At 34.9% G+C, this 23,358-nt stretch overlaps 1 protein-coding gene across 1 annotated transcript in view; it reads left to right on the top strand.

Annotated features, from left to right (window-relative positions):
• TBC1D5 (TBC1 domain family member 5) overlaps positions 1-23,358 on the top strand; it is a 430,335-nt gene that overhangs the window by 300,537 nt on the left and 106,440 nt on the right. The window contains exons 14-15 of the mRNA XM_069475443.1: positions 1,719-1,861; positions 11,431-11,537. Of these exons, the coding sequence (XP_069331544.1) occupies positions 1,719-1,861; positions 11,431-11,537 (250 nt within the window). The remainder of the gene's footprint in view (positions 1-1,718; positions 1,862-11,430; positions 11,538-23,358) is intronic.

The raw sequence follows: 23,358 nt of genomic DNA, 5'->3' as shown, positions 1-23,358 counted from the left end.
TTAATTCTTTGGAATTAAGAATTGCAACCTATTTAATTTAGAGCTACTTTCATACTTCTAAGAATAGTAAATATTAGCATTTGTAATTTGAGAGAAATAGAAATGTGTGAAGTTATTTTTTCCTAAGCTACATAAATGTGGACATATTAGAAAATAATATATATATTTTGTGTTAGTCACCCCTCATTGTAGCAGTAGAGTAGAAATTGAAAGGGAGATAAAAATTGTAAAAGATATTGTAACATTTTTAAAAAGATAAATGTTACCTAGGCATTTAAATTTTTTTCCTGAAAAATTGAGTCATTGATATAGTTGAAAATACAGTCTAATTCTTCTATTGATTAATTTGGTAATAGGAATAATAGAACTTAAGTATTCGATCACCTGGCTCCTGATGAACTGTGATACATATTTGTGATTATACAACTTTGATTCCTCCTTAAATGTAGTACTCCCTAAGGAAGTATTTGAAGTTTTCTTTTTTTAATTTTTTTTTGCCTTACTTTAACCCCACAGATGGTTATATTTGGTTTCAACTTTTACAAAGAAATAGCATCTTAATTAATTTTTAAAGAATTTCTTCTATTCTGTACTATTTGATGGTACTAGAAATTTGGAATTTTCAATTTTTTGCTATGTGCCAGAATCTCATAGAATTCTAGCTGAAGTTATTAGGAAAAGGCTTATATAAGGAAATTATAGCCATATTATATAAAATTAGAAGTAAATAGATGAAAACATATAAAACCAAATTATTTTTGTTTTCTTACAAAAAATAGATATAAATAGCTTAGTTAGCAATTATTAAAAGCTTAAAGTGTCACTATTTTTATATAAAATTACATATACAGACATTGTTTAGTATTCTTATTAGCTGCTTATGTCTGCTCTGTGGCATAGATACTCATTTTCCTGGCTGTACAAGTAAGTGTGAAATGCACTTTTCGAAAGAGAGCCTCACTGATGAGGTATATCTAATCTAAAGCTAAAAACTTCAGTATGCCTATATGTTTCATTTAAAATAACTATCTACACTTGACCAAAAATATAAATATCTACTGGGTTTTTCACACATATATTTTTAAAATGAATTATTTTAAATAGGCATGAAATGTGAAAATGCAGTTTTCGAAGTTTGTACTATTTGTCATAAACATATGCAAAGGCCAGTTAACAGCACCAGTAAAGGAACAGTAGAGATCATAAAATTCTTGAAAATTGTATTTTTAACTCGTAACCTTACCTATAAGACAACTACCAGACTCCTACACATTTTCTCTTTACTTTTTGGGGATTTGTGATTTCCATTAAGTTTGAAAGATTTCTACTTTTTTCAAGCCTAGTACTTTTGCTTTATACATTTGTGAATAAAGTTTGATTATAGCCTAGTTATAGTACTATAAAATTCATTTGAAAGCTTAAAACTTAGATTTTACTGTATTATATTTTAATATATATTATTTGCTCAAAACTTAAATTTTACTGTATTTTTTTATATTTTATTTTTATATTTTTTTATATTATATTTTTATATTTTATTATATATTTTTGGTATTTTATTTGTATATTTTGGTATTTTAATATATAGTATTTGCTCACTGTGCTCAATTAATAAGTTGTAAATTTTAAATTTTTTCACAGTTACTTGAGAAAATGATCACTGTTCATATTATTCTCAAAAGTACTGTTTTCTGAATTTCTGTTTTGTTTCTTTCCAGACGGTGGGTGCGGCTGCTGTTTGGACGAGAGTTCCCCCTGCAGGATCTTCTGGTGGTCTGGGATGCCTTGTTTGCAGACGGCCTCAGCCTGAGTTTAGTCGATTATATCTTCATAGCCATGTTACTCTACATCCGAGATGCTCGTAAGTGTAAATGACCTTGCCTGCCTTTGACTAGGTGGTCCTGATTTTTTAAAATGTTTTCCCTTTCAAATATACTTTATATTTTATTATCTGATTTACATATACCTAAATTTTTATAGTAGGTAATATATTGAAATTTCAAAGAAACATACAAAACATCTTGTTAACCATGTACATATTGGGAGATGTGAGTGATTTTATCCTGAGAGAATTGGAATATTCTTCAGAACCATTTTTCTAAAGACTTTACTCCTGCTTTAATCTTCTCATTACACATATTTGTGAAATGCATATATAAAAGCCAGTATTTCAGATATGTTTAGAGCTCCACCTTCTGACAGGTAGGGAGTATTCAAGTATGTTTATCAGGAGATTGGTGCTGTTTTTATCTTAAAATAGTATCAACACCTTGCCATTAACAATTAAATATTATGTTTAAAGGTATTTTAACTTCTTCCTGGTTATATTTTAGCAAAATGCATTTCTCACCTTGCCTAATGATAGATGTGTTCCCATCTCCTCAGATCTACATTCAGGCTATTTGCCATAACCAGAAAGCTAGTGCCTATCTTTTTTGAAGAGTCTAATAGTCCTTAGCTTGAAGAAAATATCAGAGCATGTTTTAAATTTCAAAATACCTCAAATTGTTTTCCTTTTCAGGAAAATAATCAAATCTTTACCAAATAACATTTATAAGCCTAAATATAATTAGGAACAATTGCACATAGTGATATGATTTAATTAGGAAATAGAAAACTATTGTAAGAGTAAGACTTTGTCAGAAAAACATGTACTATTTGGAGTCATTTGTAATCGTGACTGTTAAATTGCTACATTGGTCTCTTTATTTGTTCATTGACTACCACTTGTGCCAGATGCTCTTGTTATGCCCCTGGTAACACTAGTACTTAAAATTTTAGATTATACTTTTTTGATTTCCCCAAAATTACGTAGAATAAATAAGTGACAGGAACACCACATTTTATCCAAAAATTGTGGATTTTATTCTGTGCCTTGAAGGTCAAATAGTTTGAGTTTTGACAGACAAAGTGAAAGTTTCTTCCTTCCGAGCTGGAGCTAATAATATAAGAACATGAAAATCATGTGAGGGAACATCTGGAAAGTAGAGAAGGATGATTGGGTAGATTTGATAGATACTGGATTTTAGGAGATTCAATACTAATCTCCCTTTTAAAGTTGTATGTTTAAAAAAATGTAGGTAATAAAAAAGAAAAGGAATGAGGAATTTTTTTCTACTCTTGTAGGAAAAAAAAATGCTTTTGGATGATATTTTTACAAAACTTTCCAAATCAAACAACTACTGAAATGTATTCTGATTTTCTGTAATTATAAACAATTATCAATTTGCTTTTTTTTTTTTTTTTTTTTTTTTTTGGAGACAGAGTCTCGCTCTGTTGCCTGGGCTAGAGTGCCATGGCGTCAGCCTAGCTCACAGCAGCCTCAAACTCCTGGGCTCAAGCAATCCTTCTGCCTCAGCCTCTCTAGTAGCTGGGACTATAGTCGTGTGCCACCATTTCCAGCTAATTTTTTCTATATATTTTTAGTTGTCCACCTAATTTCTTTCTATTTTTAGTGGAGACGGGAGTCTCGCTGTTGCGCTCTTGCTCGGGCTGGTTTCGAACTCCTGACCTCAAGCGATCCTGCCGCCTTCGCCTCCCAGAGTGCTAGTATTTCAGGCGTGAACCACTGCACCCAGCCTTGCTCTTTTTTTTTTTTTTTTACTTTGGTGCATCACCCAACTATTCATTTTTTAATTTAATCATCCTGTCTCCTATTCTAATATCTACTCTTTTAATATTATAAAACATGGCAAATTTTTAGCAGCTGAAGCCCTTATACATTTTTAACCTTCCAATGACCAATTTATAAAAATGTGGAAAAATGCAGGAGTAATGAAGTTGTTTATTCATTTCAATATTTAGTCTAACTTACTTTAATTTTGTTGATTAAGTCTATCACAGTGGATGAGATCTCCTAAAAATAGAATCAATGTTTATTAGGTATGTAAGGGCCATTGCTCCTGTCCTCAAGAAGCTTGCCAACTAGTAGGGAAGACGGACATAATCAATTTAAACTAACGTATCTGGTGCTGTAGTTGAGATGTGGGCAGGTAGTGTGAAAACTTAAAAGAGAGCCACTGAGCTCCCCTCTAGGCCAGGTGTGAGAGAACAGAAAAAATTGTGTAGATGTTGGCAAGCCAAATAAGTGGTATTTGTGTTCCAGGCAGAAGGAACAGCATGAACAAAGGCCTTGGAAGTAAGAAGCAACTTGATGAGGGGGTGTGTATGTATACATTTCTACAACCTATTTGGTATTAGTAGAGTAGGAAAGGAGAGAGAGACTAGCAGGTTATGACGTTGAAGAAGTGAACAGGAAGGATCATGATGAAAGTCTTTGTCCTGTAAGGGATAGGGAGCTATTATTGAAAGGTTCAAAGCAGAAGTGTGATAACTTTTAGATCACTCTAGAAACAATGTGGAAAATGAACTTGAAGGAGACAAGACTGGAGCAAGGAAATCAGAGAAGGTTATGACAGTAGTGCAGGGGCAAACAATGGATTAGAGAAGTATTCAGAGCTAAAGTTAGTATGACTTAATGATTAAATATGATGGGGGAGAGGGGCGGAAATGGGAAATCCAGAACAATCCCCAGCTCAGAGGGTTGAGTGGTTTATGTTTTAACTTGGATAGAAAATATAAGGATTATCAGGTTTTAAGAATCTAAATGATTAACTGAGTTTTGGCCATGCTGAGTCTGAGATACCTGTAAGAAATCATAACCTGATGATTTTGAAAATAAAGCTAAAGTCAATATCAAGGCTACAGATTTAATTTTGCAAATGATTAATAGGTATGTGTTAGTTAAAATCGTAACGGTGATTTCCACCTCCTAAGAACAGGGTGATCATATATTGTAGTTTGTTTGGGGTAGTCTTGGTTTACACTTGCTAGCCCAGAATAGTAATTCTTAATTAATACAGCCCTCTTTCACTCTCAAAGATGTCACATTAGGATCATAAGAATTATATGGTCCCCCTACCTAAGATGGGTACATACAGAAAAAGAACATGGGCAAAGGTGGAACTGGAGGAAGAGCTTGTGTTGTAACCCCAAAGGACTGTTCTGTCTGAGCCAAGTGGGGAGAAGGTCATGAGTACAGAGGTGCCATAATGCAAGGCTGGAAAAGTCCACTCAGATTTGGAGCCGTGGAGGGATGGTCACTAGATACCTTTGCCAGAGTGGATTCAAGCGAGTGGTAGAGCAGAAGGTGGATTATGGTAGGTTGAATGAAGAGTGACTGGACAATTAATAATTACAGTAGCCCTTTCTTCAGCTTTTTGTTGTTTTTTAATGTATGCATTACTTTTTCAACTAAAAAGACAATTAAATAAAAAAGAATATGAAGATAGCATGTATAGAGTTATCTTTAAAGAAGGTTGGCTGAGTAGGGAAGAACAAAGGTGTAGCTAGACCGGGCAGGGCAGGGGCAAGGAAGTTTGGCTGGCTGGCTGTAGAAAGAGACCAGGGTACACTGGAGGCAGGGCAGAGCTGAAGGAGAGGTTTACTTCTCATACCAGTCTGAGTTCCTACTTCAAGAACCAGCACTAGTTTTTCCCTCTAGTTCTGTGTTCCATGGGTATGATCTATGAAAAGAGAAAATGTCTCGTTTGTTTTGAAGCCTTTACTTTTTTGACTCTTCTTCACACCCCCAACTCCCCACCCCCTGTTGCCCAAGAAGAGACAGGATTTTTGTCTGTCTTGGTTTCCCTACTGTACCCCAGAATCTAGAACAGGGCCCAGTTAATAGTAAACCACCAGACAAATATTTTTTGATTGTAATAATTGAGGAAACGAGAACCCAGAGGCAATAGAAGAGAGTGGGGTCTGGAGTCCTGTGGAAGACTGGCTGTGGAACAGGAATGAAAAACTAGTGCTAACCTGGGAAGAGAACACTAGGCTGGTTTCAGAATTATTAGATCAGTTTATAGGTGGAGAAGAGAGAAAATGGAGGAATTTCATGTCTGATAAAGGAGGAAGCAAGATTATCTGCTGTGAATGAGAATAGGGTTAACAGTTTGGTGGGAATGACTGGGAGACATGGGAAAGATGGCTGACCAAGGACCAGGGCAACCCTGGTGGAGCTGTTGAAGATCCTACAGAGAGAAGCAGTGACCATGGTGCCACACCTCAAGGTTGTGGTTTTTCCCAGCTGTGCTCAGCAGTCTAGGCAAAATAAAAAGGAGATAGATTGTAACCTAGGCTTCAAGTGAGGCCCACCTCCAAATGAACTAGGCAGATCTGAAGGGAGCCAGGAGGGTGGAGGGTGTTGAGTGCATTTTAAGACAGTGATTTAGTATGTGTAAAGGGAAGAATGCCAGGAAAAGACTAGGGAGAAATCAGAGTATCAAGGGATTGGAGGTAGGGCATGAGAAAGCTAAAAGCATAAAAGGTTGTGGTCAGACAAGAGGACATGAAGTAGTTCCAGATCTGACTACTATGGTTAAAGTGAGTGAAGGGGAAAGTAAGTCACTTAGAAGATGAAGGGATTGTGTGGAAGCTGGAATTTTTGTTTGGTTCTCTACTTCACCAAGGATCATGATAGGAACAGATGTAGAAAGAAATGTAATGATCCAGGCACCATGGCCTCCAATAAATGCAGAACAGTGATCAAAAAAACAGCTTTTATTCAATCAATCATTTATTCAAAGAATCAACCATTCATCCAGGATTCGCCAGTCACCATGGTGCATAAATGATGACAGTGATGAAGGGACATGATGGCAGTATAGACGCATGGCATGAACCTCAAAAGATGAGGAGTTTTTATGATTTTAGATTCTGTTTAAAGTGTATTAAGTAGCAAGAATAACAATTATTAAAAATCTTTTTCAAGCCAAAAGAGTGAGCTACTCTGAATTTGAGATTGTCTTCATTCCTAAAAGTGAATTTAAAAGTCTCATGCTATTCTGCACAAAATCTGCTAGAGAAATAAGCACTTGCCAAAAACTATCCAAGTGTTCACAGAAGAGTATATGCGGGTCTTGGGTTTCGAGGGTGGTGGTTGTAGTGAGTGTTGGTGCTCAGAGACAGTTGTTCAAAGACAACCTGTGAAGGGAAACCCAGAAAGACAAAATCTTACAAGGGTCTAAAGTACTAGACTAAAGCCACTTTTTATGGAGGCTATTACTGTATTTTATACTTGACTTTCTCCAAGACTGAATAGAATAAAAGTTCGATTGTTTTTATTTATGTTTTAGTCCTCATTCTTCCCCTCTTGTTTTCTGGTCCATTTGAAATCCCATTTTGTGTGTTGCCAATTTGTACCAGGAAAGTCAAAATAGTAAGCATCTTCAAATAGTTGAAGATGCTGCAGGTGGTAATTATGTATTATTTTTTCTTACATGCAGTAGGCCCTCAACAAATGTTTTTTCAGAGCATGTTGCATTTATTGAATGCCTTCTGTATGCCAGGTGCCTGGCAAGGCACTTGCACACACATCGGCTTTGTTTTCAGTGAAGTACAGTGAATCATGAGAAAGCCTTGAGGTTTCCTTTTTTGTTAGCTCATGATTTTTATTTTATATTTAATCTATGATTATTTGTTTTTATGTCCCATTTTATAGCTAAATATAAGAATTTATGCCTATTTCTAAATATTTGCTATACCTGAACTTATACATATGAGGACTTTTTTCATTGTTTCTTTGAGGCTTCTCTGTGGCTCAAAACATAGTTGGCGTTCATAAGCCATGCACAGTGTGTCTGCCTTGACTGGTGCACGCAGAGGCCCGTGTCAGGACACTCCTGCTAGTAATGCAGGAGAGTATAAAATACAGTCGTAAAGAGGGAGGCTTTCAGTTCACGCTGGCCTGGGCCAGCACTGCCTCTACCCTTCAGGAGCTCTGCAGCTTTGTCTGTGTTGTTTATCCACTCTGCCCTGCCTCATCCACAGCAGGCAGTTGATAATGCTTTCCTTTGGGGGAATTAGGAGGACTCACGGGATATGTGTAAAACACATGGAAAGTTTCCAGGCATATAATAAGTGATAGCTATATAGTCTTTTAATTTTAGGGAAATCAAAGGAAGTCTATGTTTAGTTTTGAGATAGTTATGTTTTATTACTTTGAGAAAGTATATCTCCATATGAATTTAAATAATTTGAAAAAAGTGTTGTATGTATTTGCAGATGTTACAATTGTAGTTATAGTTAGCTTTGAGTTATATTAATATATAAGTTGTTGATCTACATTGCTTTAAAATTTCTCAAAACAATTACTTTCTCTGTTTGTCTTTACCACTTTCACTATTTTTTTGTTTTTACTGGGGAAACTAATCCAACTCCCTAAGACTACTCTGCAACAGTTGTGGGCCATTTAAAGGCAGAGACAGAGAAGTCAGCTCAACTTCATGTGGAGGTAGCTATATCAAGGATGAATTGAGCAGGATAGGGACACATACCACCTAGCATCTGTGCCACCCTTGCAGAAACCCTATAGAGTAAGCATTATTGTCTAGAATTTATAAATGAGAGAAATAAAGTTTCAGTGAAGTTAAGCAGCTTACCTAAATTCAGACACAAGTGACTAAGAGGCCAACATTCTAATCTACTTCTAATTTCAAATCCATTGTTTTCCTGAGTACCACTTACCTTTGTTTTTAACCTTCCCTGAATCAGCTCTTCAGAGTATGGGTTCAGGATTTTGTTATTTTATTTTAAAAGCATAAGCATACTTCATTTCAAATGTAAGTAGATACCAAATCTCAGATTTTTCAAAAATCTTTCTCTTTTCCCATGACGTCACTGCCCTGCTCTGATAGAATAAATATTGAAGAAGAAACAATATTATAGATTAGTTTTTCATGTTCAACAAAAGTTTACTGCAAAGCTCAAAACTAAATCTTATTCTGTCAGATCCCTGTTAGATTGTTTTTAAACCAGCTTGTCTAAATTGGGCACCTACTCTAAATTGGGCATAGTTATTCAAAAGAGAATTTAATACTTAGCATATGTAATTACAAGCTAAGGATATTCTAAAAGCACAGATTTTCATTATTAAATTAGAGATAGCATTACCTGAAGACAGGGGGTTTATATTTATTCCCCATTAAATCCCTAGTGCCAGTGCCTACCATTAGTTTCTGGATATGTGGTTTTTAGTAGATACCCAGGAAATATTCATCAGATGAATGGATGGATGGATGGATGGAATGTTAGGTCCTTCATTTATTCTACAAATAGAGTATTAATACATTGTTTGGCTTCCCTTGTGTGTTTTATATTATAGCTTCTGATAGCTTTAAAAGTTCTGTCAAATTATAATAACATAGGATTATTGCTCTGGTCCCTATCCATCTATCTAACTCTATATCTATATCAGGCTATTCTAGACACTGGATTATGCTGACCTTCAGTATACTTGAAACTAGAGTAGTAATATTAATTAACTTTACTGTTTAAAATTACATTTACATCCATTATGTCAGTTGATTTTCAAAACGTTGCCCTTTCAAAACAAAGCCTGGCATTAGATAGTGTACAGAACCTGTAGCTAGACTTTCAAGTTTCAACTCCTGATTCTCCACTTCATCACTATGTAACTTGGGCAAGTGACTTAACCTCTCCAAGTATCAATTTTTGCATCTGTAAAACAGGGATAATAATTGTACACTTATAAGATTATCATAGAAATTAAATGAGATAATATAGATTAAGTTTTTAGCATGCAGCCTGGCTATAGAAAGCCTTCAATAATTCATTGTTATCTTAGTGGTAGTAGTAGTTATAGCTGCTTGATATTAAACATCTGCCCTTCTGTGCTTTAATTTTCTTCAGGACTTTGTTTTCTTCATCTCTGCATCCTCTCCTAGCATAGGGCCTGTCATGCCTTAGGTGCTCAACAAATAATTATTAGATTGAATGAAGTAGGCAAATAATTTTTTTAATCAAAAAGTTGTTTTCTAAATGACTAAACTTAAGCTCACAGAAGTTACCTGGACAGGTTTGGAATAGCTGCTATAAATCAGTCACATATAGTAAGTCACTTAATCTTCAGGCAGCTTTATGAAAGGTTCAGATGGGATCCCAGGATTCAAACCCACATCTTTGAGTCCTGAGCCTAGAACCCTTTCTACAAATTTTTCCTGCCTCTCTTACACAATATATAAGAATTCTTCCTCGGTCAGTTACTAACACATAATAAATAACTTTTTGAGTTATAAGATGAATTGATTATCCAAGTTGTCTTCACTTGTTAGATCTGAAAACTGTACATGAAAACATCTCACTACTATTTTCAGTATCCTAGCTCTTTTTATTTCTAGAGAAAAAAGGACAACAGGTAACTGAAGGTAACTATGAAAAAATGGACAAATAAGAAGAGTCTAAACAGATATTGAAAGGGTAGGATAAGTGAGTACTTTACAAATGAAAGCAGATGTATGAAATTACAAGCTGTCAGATCAGCAATGGAAATGAAGATGATAAAGTGGTTCCTTACATAGATTATAATTATTCATTTCGCCCAGTCCTGTCTCCTTTCCCCATAGTGCTCATGGGAGGAAGGGAGGGAAATGATAGCAAGAAACAGGGTCTCCAAAAGCAGGGGGGGAAAAATCTAAGAATCAAGGGTATTCCTAATCACAAATAATTGTTTATTTTGTAATTTGTGTTGTTTATTTTGAGTCATGGTTGTTTTCCTATGGAGTATTTTTTAAGTACCAGATTAATGAAAAAGATTCAGTTACAGCCACAGGAAGTTGTAACTGTAAAGTTTCTTCACAATCAGTGCTATGAAGGCAGTCAGTGTGGCTCACAAAACAAGCATCATTAATGGACCCAACTGTGACAGCAGTGGAAGATAGATTGTCAAGAAATAAAGTAGTTTACATAGACCTGCCTGAAAAGATGTGTTTAATAATTGCACCCATAATTAGGTTGATTTGAAAAAAATTTAAATGAAAGTCTACAGAACACATACTTATCTATAAAGATTTTGACATTTTTCTTCCAAGAAATACTGCATAGTCTCTCCCTATTAGAGGAAATTATATTTTCTTTAATTTTGTATTATATAATATTTATATATACAAAAGAATAAATGTAACATATAAGTTGTAAAGCATAATAATAAAGGTAAACATTATTTTAGGAAAAATTTCAACTGGTTCTTTTCCATTAATAAGGTTTTTATTACTAATTTCTAAGCGGCAAAGCTGGAGACATTTAAACACAGCCTTATAAATGGCAATAAATATGTATACTTCTGAGAATTTGTTTATATTGCAAATGTACACACATATCTGTATCTGAAGTTCTTCCTTCCAACGCCCCCTGAGGATAAGTACTAATATATTATATTTCAGTTAACAATACAGGGTACTGCTTCAAAGGCCATTTGGTAATGATCCCTCCTCCCTTCTTGCTTTTATCAAATCAGTTGAGTTATTGGTTTGCTTTCTTTGACTCTTAAGTTTTTAGTTTTCATATTCTCAGCAATGCAAAATATTTTAAATAGTATTGCATCTTAATTATTTTTTCCCTCTTATTTAGTGATTTCTAGTAACTACCAGACCTGTCTCGGCCTTCTGATGCATTACCCACTCATTGGAGATGTACACTCACTGATTCTTAAGGCTCTGTTCCTTAGAGACCCAAAGGTAAGCTTTCCCAGTAGGATATGCACAATTTTAAGTTGGGTGAAAATTGGCTTCTCTGTGTGAGTCTAAGAATTCCTAATGTGGAATTTGCCTAATGGCAGATAAATTGCCAATTGATAGTATTTGCCTAAAGTTGTAGGCCAAAATTCATATACCTCATTGGCCAGCAACTTAGCAGGCAAATTAAGTGGACACTGCTGTGAGAAACTAATGCATATGTGTCTTGTTCCTCAGAAGATTGTTCTGCCCTTCTGCCTTCCTCGCAATTCAAGGAAATAAAGTTGAGGAACTACCTCTCTTTGTAGGCAAACTTCGTTATCATTTGTACTTCTCACAGGGGATGAGTAGAGCCTTGAGGGCCATAAGGAGATCAAGAAAGTAGATCTGTACAAAAGACCAGTTCTGTAAGAATGGATACAATGGAACATTAAATTATTTCATATTATGAATATATACTTCTTATTTGGGAAGTTAAGAGTAATCTAATAAAATAAAGATTTAAACAGACTTTAATGCTGATTTCTCTATTTGAGCGCAGAGCGATTCACCACAATTTTCTTTACACTTCAGAGAAAAAGTGTGCTCTTTTACAACTAATGTTATATTTCTTGAAAATAAGAACATTTAATGATCTAAAAAAATCTGTGAATCCTTGCTACTTTTGAGCCAAACAAAAATATTGGATGAAGTATAAGAGAGAAAGCTTCAAACACGAGTATCAGAATGCCAAGCATTGGATGGTAATCCCAGCCTTTGGCTCTTTGGCAAACCTCCGAATAGTCATGTTGGCAGTTGTCGAACTGTCTCTGAGTCAGTCAGTCTGTCTGTGGGTTCCACTGCCAAAGCTCTGTCTGATCAACTTGGGCCTCCAAGTTTAATGTAAATTTAGATTCGAAAGGATTTCTGTCCTTTCCTTGGTTGTTGACTTTAACCTTTGAGTATATCCTCTATTTATTCTTTGATTGATTTAAAATAATTTACTTCCTTATGCTTATATCCATTTGCTGTAGAAATATGAACTTTTATATCATTTCTGTTATACAAAGCAATTTCATTAAGTATCAGAAATACAATCCATCATTTCTCTGCATATAAGGAAGCATACTTTTTTTCTGGTAAGGCTTAGGAGTCTAATTATGAAAATCTATAAGTTCCATATCAATGTTTTTGTGTACATATATATATGTAAGTTGTGTGATTATATACTTTTTACCCAAGAAAACCCAAGATGATAAAATATCTGTAAAAGAATACAGAATGAACTTGCTGGTCAATGAGGTATGAGTTTTGATCTGTAAACTTAAGACATTTTATCAGCTTAGCATTAGGAATTTTTAGAGTCATACAGAGTGGAAAAATGGCTAAAATAGCAATTTGAATTTTCTACTCGTGTGATTTGTTTGTTTTAATTGAAGGAAGAAATGAATATGTTACCAAAACCTATCAATCTTGGTAATTTTTCTCTAGCTAAATATGACTGATCTTTGTATGAATCACTCACTCATCTAGTTTCAGAATTCTTTATACTACGTCCATCATTGTTTATTAATGGAATCTAAATAGTCTTTCATGTTAGTGTGTTTTTAATAGAGTGATTTTTATTTCAATAAAGTAGTATACATAATGCAAGAGGATAATGAAGCAAATTCTACAAGCATTAAGGATATGGATTCTTTAAGGTTTAAGAAAAAGAATAATAACATAAGTATCTAAAAAAGGAATTCATCACCTTTACATTCAGAGTCTTACTAAGTAAAAACGTGATCAAGATAATGGACCTTACAGTGGTATTTCTGAGACATAAAAAATTGGGCATGATGGGAGAGTCATATTTAAAAGGCTCATGAGAGCAAGTTCATGGAATGATAATTTATAGGAAAAGCAAAAAAAAAAAAAAAAAAGCTGTGTAACCTCAGGGGGTTTTCAGATGGCTAACCCAGCAAAGTGGTAGTTACAGTTAAGTATATATGTAGCTGACCCACTGACCCCATTTAATAAATTTCAGATGATGACTAATGTCACTTGATATATGTGCTAATATAGGTCCAGTGCCTACAATATAGGCAGTGTAGTGTTCTGCAAGGAGCCTGAGAGGAGTTGGGACCCTGGGTCAAGCTTTGGTTCTGCCACCATCCATCCTTCTTGCTTTGGAAAAATCATGCTTGCTGAGCCTTGGGCTTTCTTTTGTAACATTCGAAGATTTAATTAAATTGACTGTAATGTCCCGCTCAACCAGAGCATTCTTTGTCTATAAAGAACTGACATCTGATGAACTAACAAGATCCAATCCAGTGCTACAAAGGTACAAATGAAAAAAAAAATAGCAAGTTGATCTATATTATAGAAATCAACAGGTGGACAGAATTTTCAATGTTCTTAATGTCAATTATAAAGCCACAAAAGAGGCCATTTATGCTGAGAGGAGAAAAGAAGGAAAGATGATGGTAGTACCCCTACATATATCCTCTAAAATTCAGGCATCAGAGTACTTTAAATGTTTTCTATTAATAGCAACAATGAAACACACTTGATTCAAGTAGATTAGAATTAGTATATAAACACCCAAGTCTCAATGAAGCGAACTAGTAGGAAGATGATGAGATTTGAGGCATGAGAGGACAGTTTCCCATATCCCAGATGCATATGACAGTAGTGTTGAATGCTACTGACAGATGTAATAAAATAAAGATAAGCAAGGAACTCTGGGCTTTAGTAATAAGTTCATTGTCAACCTTCAGAAAACACTTTGTCCTACTATCATCCCTAAATCCCAGTGGAGATTACTCAGGTGAGAATAGATTCTGCACGTAGAGCTTGAGACACCAAGCTCTAATTGTATTATGTCAGAGGTAGGCATTACTGTGGAATGATTTCTCATTTGAACAGACTGAAATAATGGGCCTGTAAACTGTAATAATAGGATCATACTTTTTCATAGTTTTCCAAAAACTTTGACATGATTAATTTGATCTTCACAACAACCCTATGAGTCAGGCAGAACCGATTATCTTTCTTCACTCTTTTTCAGTAGAGAGAGGTAAGGTTAGGTGGCTTTCCCAAGATCAGAAAGCTTGTATGCTTTCAAGATAGCTAGATTGGCTTCATGACATTTGTATCTATTCATTCCCTCCTCAGATTCCTGGCATCCATTCTACCTTTTCCATGAAACTATGTCCAGGTTCAGATAGGATATGTCCTCCCCTTAGAGTCTCCACAGCACCTAGTATTTAATCTATATGCATATTTATTTTATCAGTTATTCCTTCTACTCATTTTTTAGCATTTAACTTTGTGTCCTGCATGTGCTTGATATGAAGAAAATAATGGTAGCATTGAATTCTGATTCAGATGCTATGCCTCTTTCCAATACACCATACAGACTCTGATCTAGGTGGACCTTACTCACCTAGCCTGTTTCTGGAATCCATGTTCACATTCCACAAAGTCACAACAATAGTATATTTTTCAGCTGCCGTTTTTATCAAGATGATGAATTAACCCTACAGATTGAACTTAAAGAATATCTAATTCCTTAATTTTCTGTGTGTCAGAATTATTTGAAAACGTGTTACCACCTTCAAATACCATGGAATAAAGAAGGCATAGCAAAGAATCTAGTTAATTTACTTCACTTGGGCTATCAGAATTTCAAAACTGCAAAGAACCTAGATAGTCTAATCCAGTCTTCTCTTTGCATAGATGAGCAAATTGAGAATCAAGGTGAAGCTTGGAAATTTATTCAAGGTCACACAGTTTTTAATGGCAGAGCCACCTATTGAACTAGGTCTTCAGACCACCATTCCACACAAGAGCTGTAGCTTTTTAGTTTTAAAAATAGAGGAATTCTACTTACATATTTCTCTTAGAAATTCTTCTATTTATAATAGATATTTATTTGCATCGGTAATAAATGAGACTACCATGTATGTAAGTAGCCCAGTAACTGTTTGAAATTTTTGAAAGTGTATGCTTTATGAAGAGACTGAATGTCAAATATGTGTTTGTAGCATCCCATACTCAGCACACCTTAAATACAGTTCCTGTATTTAGCTCTTCAGACCACAATCCTAATTCTCATTTTCTTATTTTTATCATATTAGAACTACTAAGCAGATTTCCAAAAACAATCCACTAAATGAAGTTAGAGGGATATAAGGAGGACAATCTGAAAAATATGAAGTGATTAAAAAACATTGTTCTAGCTAGTTGTTCAAATTCAAAAAAAAAAAAATTTTAAAACCCAATTAGAAACAAAAGTCATAGAAAATGTGAACATATTGTGTTCCTTAAATAACCAGATGTTCTCTCCTTCCTGAAGGCAGTAAGGGCTAGGAATAAAGGTTTAAAACTATTGTTTTAAGTTAACTGTGAATTTTGCAAATCTGTTTTTACCCTTTAGCAAATAAAATTCTAATACAGAAACATAAAGCAATTTTCATTTTTTGGTACTCTCATATTTGTGTTGTGTGTTGAAGTGTTAACCTTATCACAAAGACTTATTACAAATGAAATACAGTACATGGATTACCATTTTAGATTATGCAGTAAGAATTTGACAGCTACCGTTTGTTTTGAAGACTAGAATATTCAGAAAAAATATACTTCTGGTAAGTTTGCAAGCAACCCCTTTAGCAGTGACTGTTATTGTTTATGGAAGAACATTGCTAGAAATAAGACAATTTAATTTCATAGTCATTCTTGTACACAGAAACACTATAAAATTATAATGTACAATGCTTGGCCAATTCTTATTTGGCTTTTGTTTGGGGTTATATTAAATTTTGTCTTTTTAAATTAAAAAAGTATGAATTTCAAATTTCAGATTATGTGTAGGTAATTAAATTATTACTCATTTAATTCCAAGAAAACCCACTGTACATAAAACATTTTTGTCAGTGTCAAATAATTTTGGTAAAGTGTCATATATCAAAATTGAAAAGTAGTGAATAGATTCAAACCTACTACCAGTCAGGTGACAACGTTAAAAAATGTTCCTGTCCAGAAATGCCGTTTTGTAAAGGACCTAAAAACCACACATACTGACTCCTTGAGGGTGCTGTGCTGTATCCGTTTATTTACTTTTCATAATGCTTCCATTAGAGGTTCTCTTCAGATTTTCTAGTATGTTTCTAGTTCAATTTTTTGTTATGATTTCGTGTTACAGAAAGATTGCTTATGTCACTTCTGTCTTCTCTTTATCTTTTTTTCTCCCCCAGACTGGAACATTTCTTTGAAAACTGCCATTCTTTGAGATTCATTTGTTTTTGTGTTTATTCAGTGACATAAGAAATGCTGGTTTTTGTTTCTGAGCTATGTGACTGATGTGTCATTCTTCTTTTTTATCACTAGATCACAACCAGTTGGATGTTTATCATAGTTGATATTTAAGTGTTAGTGACTAATCAGGTATGTTTTCATATCCAATCAGAAATACAGACTTTTTGACCTAGATTAGCATTATTTCCAAGTGAATGCTCACTATAAAACAAGGATTTGTAAGGAATAATATAAAAATTTTTGTCAAACCAGTATTTGAAATTTACTATTTATTGTTTTCAGACATTTGATAATGTAGAAGCATGTGTTTCTTAAAACATATTAAAGGTTTCCTAGGAGCCTTAAATAATTTTGAATTAGTTTTGTAGTATTTTGAATTCATTAGTTTATTTAACCAGTCTTTATTATTCATCTTCTATGTACCAGGCACTGTTTAGATCATGGTGATATACTGGTAATTGAAAAAAAGATGTGGCCCTTACCAAAATAAACAAGTAAACAAACCAGAAAGTACTTACAGATTATGAGGTGTTATAAAGGATGCCAATAGGATATCATCATTAAAATAATAAGTGGGGGTAGAAGCTGGGCTGAGAGAAGACCTAATTTCACTGGGTTAGTCAAAAGGCCTTCTCTGAGAAATTACTGTTTTAGGTGGGAACTAATGGAGGACAGGTCAGGCAAAGAAAAGTGAGAAGAGTCTCCAGATACAGCGAATGCAAAGGCTCCAAGATTGAAAAGAGCTTCGGCAATTGGTAGAACTGAAAGACCAGTATCATTGGAGCCAGGACCAGGGAACCTGGCTGGGACTGGTTGATAAGCCAGGGAGGGCTTGTTATTACTTTGTTCTTCCTATGCAGTCTTACAGGATGATATAAAGTAAACTCACTTTTAAGATCACATTTTGAAATTCCAAAAAGATTACTGAATTCCTGGTGACTCTTTCCAATGAGTAAGACACTCTCTTATAAACTATTCTTGTTCTCAGCCAGAAATTCCAAGAAGTCATCTTAAATGAGTTCCTGACTTAGTAAGCACACCGCTGATTCGGACCTCTAGGCTGTCACAAGGATCAGGCCCGTAGGTTATTGTTTAAGAAGACTGCGGCCAGGACTCTAAACTCTTTCACTCTGATCTTTTAAGAAACAGTCTTGGCTGCCTTCTATATACTACTATTCTGAGTCAGTTTTGCTTTCATTTCTGTCAACATCATGCTCCACTGTGTAGTGACAAGGGAACAAGACCATTCAGTTTTCTCGCCTACCAAATCGAGAACTTCACTAAGGTCAGGAATTAAATCTCCAACAGCACTAACCCAGTGTCTGCCACATGAGGGAAGCTCAGCCTGCTGTGTTTATTGGGCAAGCCACTCCTTTTCTTGAGCTGTAGAATGAGGAAACTGGACCATATAATTTCAATGGACCCTTCTGGATCTGTTTTAGCAGGATTCAATTCAGTTCAACACATACATTTTTTTACTACCTTCTGTGGGCAGAGTACAAGAGGAGTTGTCTATGTGATTAGGGCATGGTACCCTATAGATATAAAAAACTAATTGCTATGGAAGGTAAAAGGGGTGAGAGCATCACAGAAAGAACAGCCAATTCAGACTTAGATAATCAGAAAGGCTTCTTAGAGGAACAAGCATTCCATCTGGGCTTTGAAGAATTTTGGGGGCTGGGGGAGATGTTATTCCAACTTGAGAAAACGGAGAAAGCAGAGCTCCTTGGGGTTGCTGAAGCAAGTGGCCAGGTTGAGCCTGGTAGTTAGTTCTCTATCCAGAGTCACTCACTGACCCCCTCAGGGACCCAAAGAATGACTGTGTCATCCTCTCAGTACCTCTTGCATTTGTAAACACTAATTATTAAAAGTCTATGAAATGTTATGGGAGTCTTTATTTGATAGTATTTTATTTTGCATTAATTTAGATAATGTTTCAACTTACATGGCACTATTCAACATATATAAATGTTTTGTGTGCCAGGGAAAAGTCAGTGTCTAAACAATATCATTCCAATGATTTTTATTAAATTTATTGACTATAAATAGTTCATGGTAATAGTATTTGCTGAAAGTAAGCATATCTTTGTTTAGATGTTTAAAATCACTTTAGAAAAGTTTAGTGATTTTTATTTTGGGCAGCTGGAGAGAGTTGTGAGACTTTGTGGAAATGATTGTTCTACGTGCTTTAGAGGAGAGAATTCCTTTACTGAGACACAGCTTAGCTCATTAGAATGGTGATTTATTTTTCCTCAAATAACTGAAGAAGAGATTAAAATCCATGAGTTAATTTTGTTCTGATTAACAGTAAGCAAAGCAAAATCTTACAAACTTATCTCCTGCTTTTTATCGAATATCTTAAAAGTTAGGGAACATCTAGTTATTAGGAAGAAATATTTATTTTAGATAGAATACTTAAGCCTTTAAACGTATCGATCCTATGCATATGTGTTCAGAAAGTCACTGTGAAGCTCAAAATGGAAAAGTATTAAAACGCATTACAGTGAAATGATTGTCATGTGTCCCTGGGGAATGAACTGGCTCCCCTGCTTTACTGCTGACTTGTTATTTTAACCCCAGGGAAATCATTTAACCTTTTGGTGCCTTAAATTCTGGTTCATTAGTTGTTTTTTAAAGGGTGATAGTGGTTGGTAAGGGCTTCTGTAGCCTGTAATCTCTAAAAGTCATTTTCAGCTCTAAGTGATGTGACAATCTAGCTAATTATTTATTCTTCTTATGACATATGAAGTAGTTTGTTGAAAAAGAAAAGGCATACTTAGTGTTTGTGTGTCGTTTTAAAGTTGTAAAGAAACTGAAAATTACAAATCACAAGTTATGACAAAAAGATTGTAAACATAAAACTGACGGAACAGAAAAAAACATAATTCTTGTTAATATAAGCAGTTATGGCCACACAAACACTTTATTTGCCCCTTAAGTATATTTGCTCAGTAAATATATTATTGCTAATTTAAAATGTTAAGTATATTGATTTTATAGGAAGAAATGCCAATACATTCAATTAGTAAACTGTATAACCATAATCAATTAACTTTGTTTTATCTAAGTAAGTCCTTCAATGGTGTATCTGCCCCACTCCCAGGAAAAAACACAAAATATTTTATCATGGAGAATCTTAAAGTCTATTTCAACCAATTCAGGCACCCATATGATTACTGTATTAGCAAATGTAAGTTAATTTTCCATACCGCAAGACTTTTTCTATACCTCAATAGTGACTAATAGTGACTGGACCACTCAGATGAACCTGAAGTGACCGCAGCATCTGCATGGCCAGCGCCTCCAGACAGAGGCCAGTTTGGCTCTGGGAGGGAAGTTTTACTCTAGCATTTGGTATATGAGTATGGTCCTCATCTGCTGATAGTGACATTTTTCCAAGTGTCTTAATATTATTTGGACAAGTTCTTTATTTACTTGGTTGTTTTTCCTGATTTTAATGAGCAACTTTATAATTTCATTTTCCCACATTGTTTCTTTCTCCAAAATACTATTTTTATTCAGTTAGCCAAAATTACTAAGCTCCTACTATGTACCAGTAGCATCTGGAATCTCTCAGAAGTCTTGGTTGAAATATGTAAAGAAGAATGAATGAGATTTGTGGCAGTGAAAGGAACATCACTTCGCAGATTCCCTGTCCTCCTTTAAGTCTGCAGATTCAGCCTTCTCAGTGAGGCCTACCCTAACCGCACTGCAGACCTCCATGCCCCCATCCCCATAATTTACCAATTTGTTATGTGATTTTCTGTGGTCTGTCTTCCCCTGACAGCATATCAACTCCATGAAGACAATGCTTGTCTGGTTTATTCCCGGATATTTCCCAGGTATCTACAATGATGAATGAATAAATGAGTGAGTGAACAGTGACTAATTACTGCAACTAAGCCCTCAAGTTCTCTGCCAGAGGAGAAATTATGATGTCCATTGCAATTCAGTTTAGCAGGTGTTTATTGCCTCCTTCGTGCTGGGTACTGGTGATATAATGAATGAGGGAGACATAGTCTCCTTTTCAAAAAGCCTGCAATCTAATGCAGTAGATCTTAAACTGTGGTGTGTAAAAGAAGTGCCTTAGGAAGCTTGCTAAAAATACAGATTTCCAGATACTCTAATGTAAATAGAACTGTGATAGGACCCAGAACTCAATATTTGTACTATTGCAAAACTGGTGGGCTATGGACAACACTTAAAGAGACAGACACTAGACTGGGAACAAAGTTACTACACAACCTGAAAGCCAAACACCTAAAAACAGAAGCCTGGGGTCTAAACCAGTGGTCTCCAAAGCAGAGTATGTGCCCACACAGTGACTGTGCAAATATAATCCAGAGCGGTACAGGAAGAAAAAAATGAAACTTCTTTTTATATTCATTTTTCTCCAAAAAAAAAAAGTAAAACTTACTACTAAGTTTTACGATTTAATGTACAAATTAACAATGGTTCCTTCACATGCTCAGTGTGTCAGCTGGTCACATTTCACCTCCGAGGTCGCCCAAGGAAAAGGGGGGTTTCCACGTTCAAGGGGATTAACAGTGGCCCCTCCTCCTCCATTTGCTTTTACCACCGTGTGCTGTTCCCAGGTGCCCAGTTAGGTGGATTTATGGGTTACATTATCTTAAATGATGGGCATATTTACTGTATCAGAGAGATGTCAGGAGCCATGAACATCTGTTGTGGGTTCGCTAGATATCTCCTGCTAATGAACTTAAAAGAATTGCCAAATAGTACTTCTTTTTGAAAATAATCCATACTTCCAGTTTGCTTACCTTTGTGGTAATGACAAGTAGCTGTCAGTACTGTGATACCATGCAAAATACTTTTGAAAACATAAACACTTTGTTTCTTCAACATAATGGTGACATTTTAATAATGAAAGTAAGAGCTTTTTCAAAGAAATTCATGCTATAGAGAGAATACTCAGAATTGGATGTTTGAAAATATTCTATCTGTTTATAATGTTCTTACCATAGATAATTTAAGTGTGTCACTTACTAAAAATTCTCAGCACACTTAAAAGTTATGGGAACACAGTTTTCTAAACTTGGTTAATAATCTTCCAGATACAGAAAGTCAGATTAGAATTCATTTTTTAAAATATTGAAATGCAACATCTTCCAATTAGATTTTAAGAAAAGATACTTAACATTATAAGGAAGATGGAAATTTTATTAGCCAAATTTTAACAAAAAGCCTTGATAACTGGTGAGTTGCAAAATGATTACCATACTTCAACAAGAGCTACTAACAGTCTCTGTCTTCCATTCAGAGATAGCTTTTTCCAGAGTATCATTCACAAAAACTGACCTTCACAAAGCATGTAATGAAGATTTTCAAAAGGTAAAGAAGCGTATTCAATCACATTATTACTGTTGAAAAATATATTCTTAGGAAGCGCAAAAAATACCATTATGAATAAACTATAAAAATTAATTTGAATATAGCTCATTTCATCTTTACCTCATTTAAATTCTGTTGTACCTGCATTTAGAATTTTCTAATGTACAAAATAGATTAGTATAAAACAATACATGTGTATGATTTGTAAATAAATAAGTATATGCATAGCGAGGATGCAATTCCCCCGATTTTTTACAAGCAAAGCGAAAATCAAAAGAAGTTTAAAGACCCCTACTCTATACCAGTGGCTCTTGAAAACTTGGGTGATTCTGATGCTCAGCTAGGATGAGAATCTTGAGGCTGGCTCCCAACACATACACAGTTCTTGGTCCCCCAGAGACACCCACCAGCAGGGGCAGCTTGGGAAGACGCAGGATTTAACCTTATCCTTAGGATGAGGGAGTTCTCTTGAACTCCTCTAGTAAACTAAATTCCTTAATATCTTCTGGGCTTTTGAGTTTCACTGAGAAGTATACCTATTCCATCCCCAATTCTCAAGATGTGTTCTCGTAATGTGGACACATTATATACTTTTTCTAGATGATTCTGGTGTTTAAAGATAAGTTCTTTAAATATTCAGTTATAGGAATATTATACATTTTGTAATTTCTTTACAGCTGGTTGAGACTATAGATCATATAATTATATTCTCATTTCCTCCTGAGGCCTGATACAAGGGTGAGGTGAAATACCCAAAGTCCTCCAGAATTCAGTGGCAGAGCCAAGACCTATCCCCCTGGATCTTGCTCCCAATCTGGAGCCATCTGTCTTCTTCCTGGCCTTGCTCTCCTTGTAGATTCCTAGTGCAAAATGTCCTCATTACTCCCACGCTCCCTACTTCTTCCTTCAGTCCTAAATGACCATAGGAGAATTAGAACGAGCTTTTTGGTCTTGTGCAAAGAACAAAACAATGCATTTCAATTTGACTATCCTTACAACAATAGTATTTACTTCCTCTTGTTTATTCATGGTTGGAATATCAAATTTGAAAATTGGTGTTATTATTAATTAGTTTGCCAAGTCTGGCCCTCCAGCTTCCCAAAATAATACCCAATGAGATTGATAGAGGAAAATTATAAAATAATAATAATAATAATAATTACTGTCCTGTAATGAAATTGAGCTTTGAGGG

This window comes from Eulemur rufifrons, chromosome 7 (genome assembly GCF_041146395.1).
Source record: "Eulemur rufifrons isolate Redbay chromosome 7, OSU_ERuf_1, whole genome shotgun sequence".
Classification (NCBI taxonomy): Eukaryota; Metazoa; Chordata; class Mammalia; order Primates; family Lemuridae; genus Eulemur; species Eulemur rufifrons.
The sequence above is the reverse complement of the archived record's forward strand: the minus strand, read 5'-3'. Positions and strand labels throughout refer to the sequence as shown.